This window comes from Saccostrea cucullata, unplaced genomic scaffold (assembly GCF_032062105.1).
Source record: "Saccostrea cucullata isolate Sc308-1 unplaced genomic scaffold, CSIRO_AGI_Scuc_v1 ctg2193, whole genome shotgun sequence".
Lineage (NCBI taxonomy): Eukaryota > Metazoa > Mollusca > Bivalvia > Ostreida > Ostreidae > Saccostrea > Saccostrea cuccullata.
Window position 1 is genome coordinate 167,560 of NW_026921021.1, and position 13,268 is coordinate 180,827.

The window sequence follows — 13,268 nt, forward strand, 5'->3', positions numbered from 1 at the left end:
TTATAAAACATGCCATTAATGTGTGCAAATTATACAATGAAATCCAAGGAAATCAGTTAAGAGGATCAATGCTGCCAAAAATACCTGTATCTAAATTCCGCTAATTCAATTACAACGCTAAATGTCTTGCACATATACTCATAAATGAGAACATTAAGAAATTAAATGTGCCAAATCAAATATACATTAACTTGTTCAAAAATCAATTCCCACCAAATATTGTACACCAAATTTAATACATTTACAGTATGTTGTTCGTAGATTTTTGTAACAGGATATAACTAAAACTCAGGGATTTTGTCAACAATATAAATTTTTTATTTATTTAAAATTCTGTCAACGCACACTACAACACATCATATAATGCTATGAGGACCCAAATAAAGATCTTTGACTACTCAAACAACTCTGAGAAAAAAATTCACTACATCAAAATTCGACGAAAAACAACACGACTAAAATTTTGCTGGAAACTTACCACAGTTTGATTAAAAACAGTAACAACTTTGTAACAACACAAAAAATGTGTAGAAAGTGAATGAAGATATATAAATGATAATCAGCACTCAAAAAAAGTGTTTTGTTCAGTTAAAATGACCACAGTTCAATATTGCAACATACAGTGTATATTATAAAAGGCGAGGAAAATGTTGGCTAGACTGGGACTCGAACCAGCGACCTCCCTGTAACTTTGCAGATGCTTGACCACTGAGCTACAGGGCTGACGTATCCATTCCCCCTTACACATGTGTATAGTCAATCACAAAATATTGGAGCATGATTGATCTTAAATCTGATAAAACTGACATGTCACTCAAATAGATTGTGTACACTAAAATCATCAAAAATATATATTGTACATTGAACAACAAAAATAGTTTACAAAATATATTTACAATTTTGTACTTGCATATATATATACATGAAGATGTATCACAGAAATATTTGTTCTTCTTATGTAAGGTTTTTATAGACATTTTCAGCTGCCAATTCTTATTCTAAAAAAAAAAATTCTAAAAAATGACAATATTTATATCTGAACTTCAGTAAAGTTTGTAAGTGTCATGTACAACTGTCTAATGCTTAATGAAATTTTCATGTTATCACCGGTACAGTTTATGTATACAGAATGGGTACATCTTCCAGTGTACTATCATATTGTAAAGCACTTCATTGAAAGCTCTAACAAGTAATGTCAAGTTTGTCCAACACAGACTAAGGACAGAGAATCTTCAGTGACAAGATGTAAGGCTGTCTCTTTCCTTCTTAAGGACTATTGCTTCTGTAGAAAGAGATGAAAATCAAACAATAAAATGTGTTCTTTGTTAGTCTGGGAATTAATGTTTCAGCTATTGCAGACAAAAAAAATTAAACCCATGTAAGCTGCAACCATTAATTCTCATACTGTCAAATATAAACTAAAATTTTACTGCTTAAGGCCAAAGATTTTTTTTCTCTTGGTTTACAATTCCGCCGAACCTATTTTTCCCTCTTGACAAAAATAAAAGTAATGTGTCTGACTCTTGAAACTGGACACTTAATCCGAAATTTTCTAAACCAAACGATTGTTTTTATTATTTACAACACATCATAAACATTCAAATGACCTCAATAAATACAGGAGCAACCTAGGGGGCGAAATCACTTAAATAATGTTTCTATACTAGCCTAATGACCAATGCATCGAATACTCCGTCGGAACTCCTCTAGATTTTACACTTCCAGGTATGAAAAAGTCCATTGTTACAAGTTATAGGTGTCATATAGCTATTCCACCTGACGCCATCTTATCTAAATATAGTAACTAACCGGAAGGCACGGGATCCATGTTTTCACGTTTGTGATAGACGACAGTCTCATACGAGGGTTGAGGTAAGTAATTTATTGGCTCTAAGTGTGATTTAATTGTCTGACATTGCAATTCAAGAATAAAGATCGTTTTGTTTAGCATTTGTAATGGTAATATATTCTTGAAATGGCGATAATATTGGTTAAAAGTAAAAAAAATTCAAGTAACACAATGCCTTGTCAACATATGAGAGAATTAGTATTTTTAAAGTTAGTCTGTATAAAGTTTAGATTAAGTAATATTAAGTTGCATGGAATGATTGCTTATTACCTTTTATTTATTATTGATGTAATTAAATTATTATTATTGTTCTCACTTTTTCACATTCTTTTTTAAAACGCTGCTGTACTGTTAATAGAGCAAATATACTGTAAATAGATTATCTGCCCTTGTTATAGTTTGTTTCAGAAAAAATCAGTGTCTACATATGATACAATTATACATAAAAATTAATAATACGATGTTACAAGACATTTCAATTAAGGTCTAGCGGCTGAAACAGGTTCATCATGATATGTATTTTAATTGTGTATTTTGTGGAAATATAAGATTTACAGTCTAAATAATAAATCTTTTTATTACAGATGTTTAACAGCTGTTAAATGAAAAGATTTTACTAGAGTGAAATACCAACACAAAGATTATCCACATTAAGGTATGTATTCTTTAAACTTAGTTATTATGTACACTGTTCAGTGTATATATGTGTTGTAAAATATACTTTTTTGTGCTATGTTGTATATACATGTTTGCATTATATTTCAGCACACTTACAATTTATTTCATTTCTTCTTTAATTTATTTCATTTCATTTCTTTTTATTTGATTTTTCTTTCATTCATTTTATTTCAATTTTTAGTTTTGTTTTCATTTTTTTCTTTTATTTCAGTTAAATTTTTTCTTTAATTTAATTTTTTTTTATTTTATTTTTCTTTCATTTTCTTTCAATTTTTAGTTTTGTTTTCATTTTTTTCTTTTATTTCAATTTCATTTCATTTTATACAGCAAATTTGTGGTAATCTCTAACATCAGTTAGATCACTGTTTTTCACTCTAGTTCATGTTTAACTTTATCAATTATCATGGATCTGTTGTATGTAAACATCCAAGAAATTTATGAGAAACATAAGGGCGGTGAAGATTACATTCTAAATATTCACAAAAGCATTTGTGGTGCCCTAGGCGTTTCTTGTTTACAAATAAGTAAATTCGCATTGTTATGGAAAGTCAAAAAAATAGTAAAAGAAATGGAACGTCTTAAGAAATATACCAACAAAGAAAAGTATAATGCATATTGCCAAAAAAAATTTCAATTACCAACTTCAAAGAAAGAAAAGAAAATCAAAGATGATACAATGCAGGAACAGAAAGAAGATTATAAAAATCAAGAATCTCCAGAATTACAAGAAAAAATTGACGAACAACAAAAAGAAATTTTACAATTAAAGAAAGAAAACGCAGCTTTAAAAGACCGCTTAAGGTCTGTAAATATGAGGAACATCAATAGGAATTTAAAAAGAAAAACAAAAACAATTGAAATTTTAAAGGAAGAGGTGAAGGTTTTAAAACAGAAAGAAATGAATAAAAAAAATATAAAAGAGGAAAAAGGTGTCCAATGTAACACTTTTAAAACATATGTCAAAAATATTAAAAAAGAAATGGATCTTTTATTAGCAGAGAAAGAAAATAATGAAGAAAAATCACAAGACTTTGTACAGGTAGAAAAAAATTTAGATTTCAAAGATATGTCTAAAGGAAAACCTTTTAATTTTAAATTAAGAAATTTATATTATATTTTTAGAAGCCATAATGTTGGCATTGTACATATTGCACCTATTATTGAAGCTGTTTTAAAGTTGTTTGATATTAATGTAAAAAATTTACCGAGCAAAAGTACGGCAGCTGTGTTGAGTAGTGAAATGGGTGTTGTTGCCAGAAATCAACTAAATGAAACTCTTTTAACTTGTACAAATACAACAATGCATAGAGACGCAACGACTAAAAAAGGCAAACATTTTTATGGCGTAAAATTTAACACAGGAGAGAAAATTTTAACAGCAGGTGTGAGAGAAGTTTGTAATGGAAAGAGTGAGACATATGTCAATTGTACAAAAGAGATTATAAATGATTTGTCCTCTAGCAAAAATGATGCTTCAAATATTTTAAATTCAGTTTATTGTTTTATGACAGACAGAAGCGCAACAGAACAAAAAGTAAATGATATTTTAAGCAAAGATATTTCACATACTGTTCATTCTTTTAAATGCTGCATTCATCCACTTTTACAGTTCTCAGAAGTGTGCTTTGCAGAGGCTTTTAATATTGAGAAGGAGTTAGAAGTTAATTTTAATGGGTATTCAAATTCATTGAAAGAACCTTTTATTTTGTTTCTTTTAAGAAATGTTTCAAAGTTTTTTTACAAAGATGGTGCTGGGGATCCAAACATTTCAGACATTTTTATGAAATATCATGGAGTAGGAAAAATTCCAATTATGAATTTCAGAGGAAACAGGTTTAATGTTTCTTTTCATAATGCAGCAGGTACATTTTTTATCCATAAACTTTTATTACAATATATGTTCTCTATGAAAAGTTCATACTCTTTTTTACAGAATTTCATTGTTTTATCTCTGCAAAATAAGGTTATTTTATGTCTTTTAAGAGCTTTAGGAATTTTATGCAAATTAATTACAGAGCCTTACTTTGCAAAGGCGTCAGAAGTTGGGACAATATTAGATATGGGTTCTGTATATCAGAGGCTTTTATTTGTTTTGAATATGTATTATGAAAATCCATTACTGGCTCTAAAACAAGAGTTAAGATTATTTTATGGACCACAGTTTTATGACAATGTTTCAGACTTTTTATTTGATTGTTGTTTACACAACGATCTAACCGCTGTATTTTTGAAAAGATTTTGTGGTGTTTTTAAAACAAAAGTTGAGAAAATTTTTAATGACTTTTTGTCAGGTGGTAAATATTTTAATGTAACTCAAGATATTTTAGAAGAATGTTCCTCATGCGTTACAAACAATATTTGTGTAGAAAGACTGTTTGGAAAGTTAGATTATAATTTAAAAGCAGGCCCAACAACCAATATAAATACAATTGAAAGTGTGATGATTTTTAATGACAATGATACAAAGGAATGGCTAGAGGAGAAAGATGAAAGTGAACTAAAATTAATAGTCGAAAATGCTCGGAAGGAAAACCGAAAGTTCATGGCCTTACAGAAGGAAAGAAAAGACATATTATTTCAACAACATATACAAGGTTTGAAGGAGAAAGAAGAGGAGACAAAGAAGAAGAAAGAGAGACAGACAGAGGGTGTAGACAAAGCTTTAGAGGATATGAGGAAGCAGGGAATTTGGGAAAACAAGGATATGATTGAGAATGAAATTGAAAAGTTGAAAACAAAGAAGGAGAAACTATCTGCTCTTAAAACTCAGATAAATATGTATAAAAAAGTTTTTAAGATTAGCAAAGAGCACAAACATTTATGCCAGTATTCGAGCAAGGGCAAACAATTTGATATTATACAACTGAAAAATAATTTATTACAACTCCTGAATATACGACAAACATGTGTTAATGTGATTCCTAGTGACCTTGTGGGGAAAGAAATAATACACACATGGACTAATAGTGATGGGGGGAACTCTGATTGGGAAGGACAGATTTTAAGTTATAAGGATGGAGTTTTTAAAGTAATTAGAAAAAAAATTACTTCCACTTGCCATTTAATATGTTTCAATCACATTAAATTTGAGATACACTTTAAAATTTCATATAATGGGTGGAGGCTAATCAGGCTATAAGTACATTAACTATAGTTCATCACCTTCATCACAATATCTCAGTAAAAGGATCAGGCTCCTGACTTACATAGAGTTTTTATGATGTACATACTTTTTTTTTACTAGCATGTCACATATCAGTAAACTCTAAATAGATCGACATACAGTGAAACATGCTTTTATAGAACATCTTATAAGTAAACCAATTCCTACTGACCGCAATGTGATTTTCATCCCCATGACTATAAATATTATACAGCCATATCTCAAAGTGCATGTTGAAATCAATGTTTTCAAATCCATATTTTTATAAAGGATTTGCAAACATAAAATACTTCTGTGCACCTTTTAACTGCATGTGTTTTATTTTTGTTTGTTTTTTTTTTTTTGTCTAATTGTTTGTGTCTGTATTGCGAAAAGTTTTAATGAATTTAAGACTATTTAAAAAAATTACACTCATTTTTGAATAGAAATGTTAAATCTTCAATATTACATATTTGGTATGTTTCATGGCAAAAAAAATATATTAATATAACTGAAAAGCAGGATAAGAACAGACACTTATTTTCACATTTTGCATTACAGGTGCTATACTGGAGTGATAAAGAAAGAAAACAAAGTGACGTTTATGATTTGACTGAAAGAGAGATTAACACAGACATAAAAGAGGGATTTCTATTTATCAGAGGTAATGCACTTACACAAATTGTAAAACATTATTGTTCTACTTATATTACTGTTAAATGACATCAGTTTAATGTCAGCATTGTAAAACTTATTATTTTCTAAATATACATATAATTATATATTTCCTCAGACACAACTAGATTTGACCACTGCTACGCAGCTTCTTAAACACCCTATCCTTCTGTGACGTCATCTGCCATCTTGCTTTCCAATATTTGTGCAGGACAAGAGGTCAAGGTAGTCACACTCAGTCAGTGTGGGACTCCGCGCTATACTGTATACCATTGTGAATACCTTGACCTTAATAACCCTTGAACAAATATTGGATTTTGCAAACTGAAATTACAGTGATACAGTGACTGAAATTTCCATAAAAGGTAAATACATTTTTTATGAAGAAAATATTAACTCATTTTATATTATATATACATATCATATTTTTATTTCATTTTTTTTTATTATCTTCTGTTCACTGTCTTTGTCTTTTATTTTTAGTTCATTTTCTTCATCTTTTATATTTAGTTTATTGTCTTTGTTTTTTGTGTGTGTCAATCTTCATTTTTGTTTTGTTTGCGTTTCATTTTGCACAGCATTTATGGTAAAAATTCTGTTAACAATCACTTTTGTGCACATTTATATATAATCCTTCCGTGACGTCATCCACCATCTTGCTTTCTACCTTCCTCTGACAACTACATATCATCATCATGACTGAGTCAAAACTTTTGAAATATTTAAACCTTCCCGCACCAGAACCATCTGGAAAAAAAATATACCAGCCTGTTGTTCTCTCTGATAGTAAGGGAAAATGGCTCGAAAGAGCAATAACCAACAAGGTAGACATTATTTGGTTTTCTAAAAGTGGCGCGAAGATTGAGGACAGTACCGAGTGGCTCAAAAGAAACATAGATAACAAAATCAGGAAATATGGAAATGTGTGGCTTTATGTCTGGTTAGGTACCTGCAATTTGACCAGTAGAAACAATAAGTACATTAGTCTAAACCAAAATAAAAATGAAGTCGTAGAAAATATAGAAACAAAATTTTATGAGATAATTAACATTATGAATAAATATCCAGGCTCGAAAGTCACCATCTTAGAAGTACCACCTTATTCAATAAAAGCCTGGAATATAAAGAAAGGACACCCAAACCCACAAATTTTTGAAGAACAAGATAAGGAACTAGAAGAACAACTTTTTAAATTAAACAACAAAATAAAGGAAATCAACACTAATCTTAAAACCCATTCACCAGCATTTTCTGTTGATCTACACAAAACCTCCAAAACAAAATCAGGAACAAAGAAAACATCAAAACTCAGGAAATTTACTAATTTTTCCCTTTTGGCCGATGGAATCCATCCAGGATCATTAATTGCCAAAGTTTGGTTGAAAAAAATCAGAGATCAATCTATAAGAGACTGCTGGGCCTGAGGAAACAGACCAAGATATACAGAACCCAAGTCTAATATTTGTCCAGTTTGCAGGCAAATGACTTGGTAGGGAAAGAAATTTTGCATACAATTATTTTATCTTCAATAATGATAATTTTACACTGTTTCACAAAATTGCATGGCACTTAATAACAATTTTTTAAAGCATATCCTCTAAATAAATTTACAAGATGTCAAATGGCCATAGTGATCAGCCGAGAATAATAAAACAGTACAATACAACAATGTAAACGATCTATAAAAGTAAATATGTAAAATACAGCTCATGGGCAAAGAAAAAGATTTTCCAAGAAATAATGCATTTTTATTGTATGATGACTACCTAAAGCTCCACACTTCCTCCAGAATCCCTGTCCATTTGACACTTAATTTTGCTAAAGGGCTCTGTAATTATTACATTAGTGCCAAAAGTTTGACTGTTGTCCAACCATAAAGAAGAAGATTATTTAAAGATTGCATTAATTCTGATGGTTTTGCTCCCATCCCATAGGCTGCGGGGAGTGGGCATGAAATTCACAATATTTGACTGTTTCCCTTTACCCACAGATGCTATATGCCAAAATTGGTTGTCACTGGTTCAGCAGTCCCAGAAAAGAAGCTGATGATAATAAAATGTTCACACACAATGCACAATATAACACACAAAAAAGATAGAAGACTGAAGTACATATATGTACATAGATGACTTAAAAAAGGGAACTTTTAGAAGTCAATTCAGAATTTAAGAAAATATCCATTGTCTAACAAGAGAAACATATTACTCATTTATTAAAGTAAAATCTGCTTTTATTATCAAAAATACTAGGAATTGTGGAAATAAGTCAAAAAATTTCAACGACTGAAAAGGTTGAATGTAAAATAATTCATTAGAATTGTCAAAATGGATATTATTGAATTCTTTCAGGTGTAAAAAGTCACAAGATTTCATTTTCTTTCAATTTACTATTTGAACAATTTGAACATACATCAGTCAATCTTTTTTTCTTCTTCATATGATGCATTCATAACTGTCTAATTATTAATGGTAGTATGTTTATGTCTTGTGCATGTTTTAAAATGTTCATACATTGTTTATGTTAATGTTTTTGGTGTAAGGTGTATTGCCTAAATGTTCATTTGAAATATATGTAATATCTATTTAACTTAAAATATTTATAACTGTATCCGCCATACTTCTAAATTATATATATATTTAATTACTTATTTATGGCTATAAATAAGAACATCTATGAATTATATTTTACATTGTATACTTGTTTAATAAACTAAGGAGCTGATAAGAACAGGTTTATAATCTCTAAACAAACAATATTTTAGGTTGTGTACTGGGATGATAAAGACTGGAAGAATGACTGGGAGTTTCAGTTAACAGAGAGAGATCAGAGTTGAAGATTATTTACTACATTTTGAGAAAAAGACTATAGAAGGTATGAAGTGAGAGTTATCTTTCATTATAGGAATTACCCCTTCAATAATGAGATTGAGTTACTGCCCTTTGGAGCCAACCTCCACTTCAGGTAGAGGTTATTTGAACTTATTTCAATAACAATGGGAAGGATAACCAATGAAATTCTTTCTATTTATAACTAAGTTCTGCACTTGAGGACCTATTGATGATCATTATATTACCAATGATTTCTATTTAATTTTTAGGTGGAATAGCTATGTCATAACAGTATTACACTTTGGTTCACGTCAAATCATGGCTGACGGAAAATAATCCCGGAATTTTCCCTTCCGATTGAGGCCTTTTGATACGAGACTGGAGCTGAATTTTTTTATGAGATGAAAAACAACATGTAAACTTCCTGTATTGACCAGATTTATTAAAATTTAGGTCGTGCTGATTTTTCTATATACTGTCAAGAGTGGGGAGTGATTAGGCCCTGGACTAGATTTTCAAACACCTGCTCGACTTCGACCGAAACAAACTTGCGTGCCTTGCTGGATGGCTATGTATTTTTTGGTACTAAAATCTTTATAAAGAATGGTTTTACAAGATCTGAAAAGGAAACTTCTGAGAAGTTTGTTTTGAATTTATTACACCTACTCAAACTTGCACATTTTTGGTAAGAATATATAGCAGAAATTAATACTGTTGTGCAACCTGCACACAAGATGCAAAACAGCTGGACACTATCGATGTCATGCCAAATATCATTATATGTTGGAGAAGATTTTAGATCTTTTTACATAGTACGTATTTTTACTGTTAAATTGTGAAGTTATTAACTTTCTAAGAAGTCACACATCGGAACCGATCAACATAAGTTAACATCTCCTGTTTAATCATTTTAAATACAGTGTTTATACAGAAAAATTATTGAAATGTATGTAAGTTATGAACAATGAAATAGTTTTATAGCGATTAATGTGCGCCATATACGCGCACCAAGAAGTCTCCCTAAATTTTAAAACTTCTCCCTAAATTTCTTTGAGGGAGAAATGTCTCCTTAATTTTGGGTCTAAGTTGGTCCATGGACACATGTTTGTTGTGAAAGCAATCCATTACATGTACTAGTTTCGAAGTTCTAAAAAAAAATCATAATATAGTGGAAAGACTGAACAGAGAAAAGCCGATTCACTTAATTTTACCCATATTTGTCCCAGTGCAATGTGTCTATTATGGAAACTCGGAGTTGTAAGTCAGAATAATGAAAACCATCAACAGTAACAGAGCCTGATACTCCCATTTCTGTTCTTGAGTCATTTGACGTGTGATTCATTTTTGTTGACATAAAACCGAATGGAAAGAAAAAATAATAAAGTTGAAAAATCTTATGTGTTTATTATTTTTATTTGAATACATTTCAATGCTACTTGAGAAAAAAATATGTCAAGGTTCCAAATTATTTTTATTTTTATTTTTCGACCGCCCAATGCATATTTTTGTGTCAAAAAATCGTAAACCAAAAAAAATAAAAACTTTGGCCTAAACATATATTTATGACTGTATAGATAAGCATTTAAAATATATCAATTAAAATAGGTTTGAATATATTAAATAAACATTAATGTTAAAAAGTTCTCTCTGAGAACTGCATATCCTTTTCGAAAAGAACTTTATTCGGTTAAAAACAATATTTGCCCCCTAAATCAAACTTTTACGGAGAAATATTTAATTTTGTTCTTGAACAGGGGAATATATGCTGACTTCAAAACACTGAATATTTTCATAAGCAATATGACGTCATATGTTTGAAATGATGACGCGAAAATGACGTAAATTAAAAATTTCCATGATTTTTACAGAAAAATGTATATATTACATCGATATTTTGAGTAAAAGTCACCGAGCGCAGGTCTGATCAGGCTCAATATTTTGATATAATGTGTAGAATGATAATATCAATGAAATATGTAAATATCGTCCCTGAGCAAACTTGCACTCTATAACTTTTAAAGCTTAAATAGTTGAAATTTTGTCCATTTTGTCCTCTTTCCAAAAAAATGATACAAAATCAAACTACTTTGTGACATCATATAAACACAAATTGTTATTAAACTACTTTGAAACTATAATATGTTCTATTAATTTATATTTCTCACACAATTTAAAGAATTTAGCACATTTCAAGAATTTTTCAAAATTTGACTTTTGTGGGGACAAAGACATGCAATATCATATAGTTCTTTTAAAATATTCAGCATTTCATTTCTGACACTTTATATTTTTCATTTCCAATAAATTAAAGTTTGCATTTCCGACTTTTATCAAAAAGTACTTTTCCAGCACTGAAAACAGATTTATTAGACTTTCCTTTTTAACTATTTAAAAATAATACTAGGCAATCACATCCACTATTAATTCAGTGCAGTCACCAACATAACTGTACTGTGTATTTCAGGGTATATTGAAATTGGTAAACGTTACTTTAAAATAAGTGCAATGTTTATAAAAGTATCTTGTTAAATTTTTTATATATATACTTATAATTTTTATATAAACATCAAATTGCTGGAAAGTACCTCAAAAACAAAATATAAGAGTGATTGAATGTACAGCCTTGTCATGTAAAATGATTCCTATGCCTTTCTCTCCTTTACAGGTACTGTAAACCAACTTTTATTCGCGTGCGAGAAATTTTCGCGAAGTTCGCGAGAACATGGTCATCGCGAATATTTCTCGCCGCGAACCGATCCTTATAGTATATTCGTCTATTAAAAACAAATGCAAAAAGGCTTAATCGCGAAAATTAATCGTCGCGAACTAGTTTATCCCTGGTAAATCGCGAAATAAAGTCGTCGCGAATAAAAGTTGGTTTACAGTATATAAATATACAAAAGAATGATAGAACATTCATACACTGATTAATAATTATTTCCTTTACACACCTGTTTTGGAGAATAGTAACTCGCTGCTCCAACTCATTAACCTTGTCTGAAAAAGAAAAAAAACAAGGTATAAAAAGAGGCCCATGGACTGCAGATACTCAAATGAGTGATAAAGGCCTTGCTGAGGAGATTCTTTCCCCATATATTCTTTTGTAAAATGTTGATCACCTGTTGCAGCCCCCATCCTACCCCTGGGGGTCATGATTTGAACAAAAATGAATCTTCACTAAGTGAGGATGCTTCAATGTCGATCTGACAAATCATGCCTTTACTGACTTTACTGTCCTTGAAAAGAATGGTTTCAAGATTATCTACTACACTTTTCTGTATGAACCTTTGCCTAATTGTTGCCCAAACCTATCCCCAGGGGTCATGATTTGAAAAAAATTTGAATCACAACAAGACAATTTTAGAATGCTTCCATATCAGTATAACTAGAAATCATGCCTGAGTTTGTTGTTCTTTGGAAGATTTTTCCCCTTCTATATTCCTCCATTTAACTTTGATTGCACAATGTGGTCCTACGTCCCTATTCTTTGGAATCATGACTTGAACAAATTTAATTTTTCATTATGTAATGAAGTTTTCAGAAAAGTTCATCTTGTCTGGTCCAGAGGTTCATTTTTGTTGTAATTGAATCCCCTTTCAACTAAGATTGTTTTATGGTTTGTTTGCTTGAAATTTGTCCAAGTGATTTCAGAGAAGATGATAAAAATGTGTTAACTTTTAAAATAATGACAAGAACAACAACAGGGAACAGACAAATTTTCAAACAGAGAAGCTTACTTATTCTTTGGCTAATGTAAGCAACACAGATCAAAACACTTCAGATCCCTAACAAAATCATTCAATTTTAAAATTAAATTGTAGTATGGTTCATTTGATACATGAACAGGTATGAAAAAATTTCCAGAGTACTAGTATTAATTCTCTTTATAGTGTTTCTATTCTAAAAAAAAAAAACATACCCATAAATCATATATTCATAAAAGTTAAATATATTGTTATGATCCATATGCAGATAGATGAGAGCTAAACAAGAGAAAAATAGATCTACTTTTGTAATAATTGAGTCTTGTTTCTAGTTCTTGACATCTCTCCTCATTAACCTGGCGTCCTCCACTATTTCTGGTCATCTCTACTTC

At 30.2% G+C, this 13,268-nt stretch overlaps 1 protein-coding gene and 2 long non-coding RNA genes across 4 annotated transcripts; 2 read left to right on the forward strand and 1 right to left on the reverse strand.

Annotated features, from left to right (window-relative positions):
* Positions 1-895: 895 nt before the first annotated feature.
* LOC134258993 (uncharacterized) lies at positions 896-13,268 on the reverse strand. The gene is made up of 3 exons (XR_009990259.1): positions 13,181-13,268; positions 12,124-12,169; positions 896-1,282 (listed from the first exon to the last, which is right to left on the reverse strand). It is a non-coding gene; the product is annotated as an uncharacterized LOC134258993 (long non-coding RNA).
* On the forward strand, positions 2,422-9,459 carry LOC134258992 (uncharacterized). 2 transcript variants are annotated; one of them, XR_009990258.1, is made up of 5 exons: positions 2,422-2,504; positions 6,231-6,333; positions 6,463-6,709; positions 9,106-9,215; positions 9,442-9,459. It is a non-coding gene; the product is annotated as an uncharacterized LOC134258992 (long non-coding RNA). The 2 variants fall into 2 exon arrangements; XR_009990257.1 differs by lacking the exon at positions 9,442-9,459 and having other exon boundaries at positions 9,106-9,271.
* Positions 3,204-5,796, forward strand: LOC134258988 (uncharacterized). The gene is made up of 2 exons (XM_062741579.1): positions 3,204-5,305; positions 5,772-5,796. The coding sequence occupies exons 1-2, from the start codon at positions 3,204-3,206 to the stop codon at positions 5,794-5,796; spliced, it is 2,127 nt and encodes a 708-aa protein (XP_062597563.1).

Coding starts and splice junctions, on each gene's coding strand:
- LOC134258988 (XM_062741579.1), top strand. CDS start 3,204: ATGCAGGAACAGAAAGAAGATTATAAAAATCAAGAATCTCCAGAATTA. Junction 5,306..5,771: donor CTTAAAACTCAGATAAATAT/GTATAAAAAAGT, acceptor TTTTTTTACTAG/CATGTCACATATCAGTAAAC.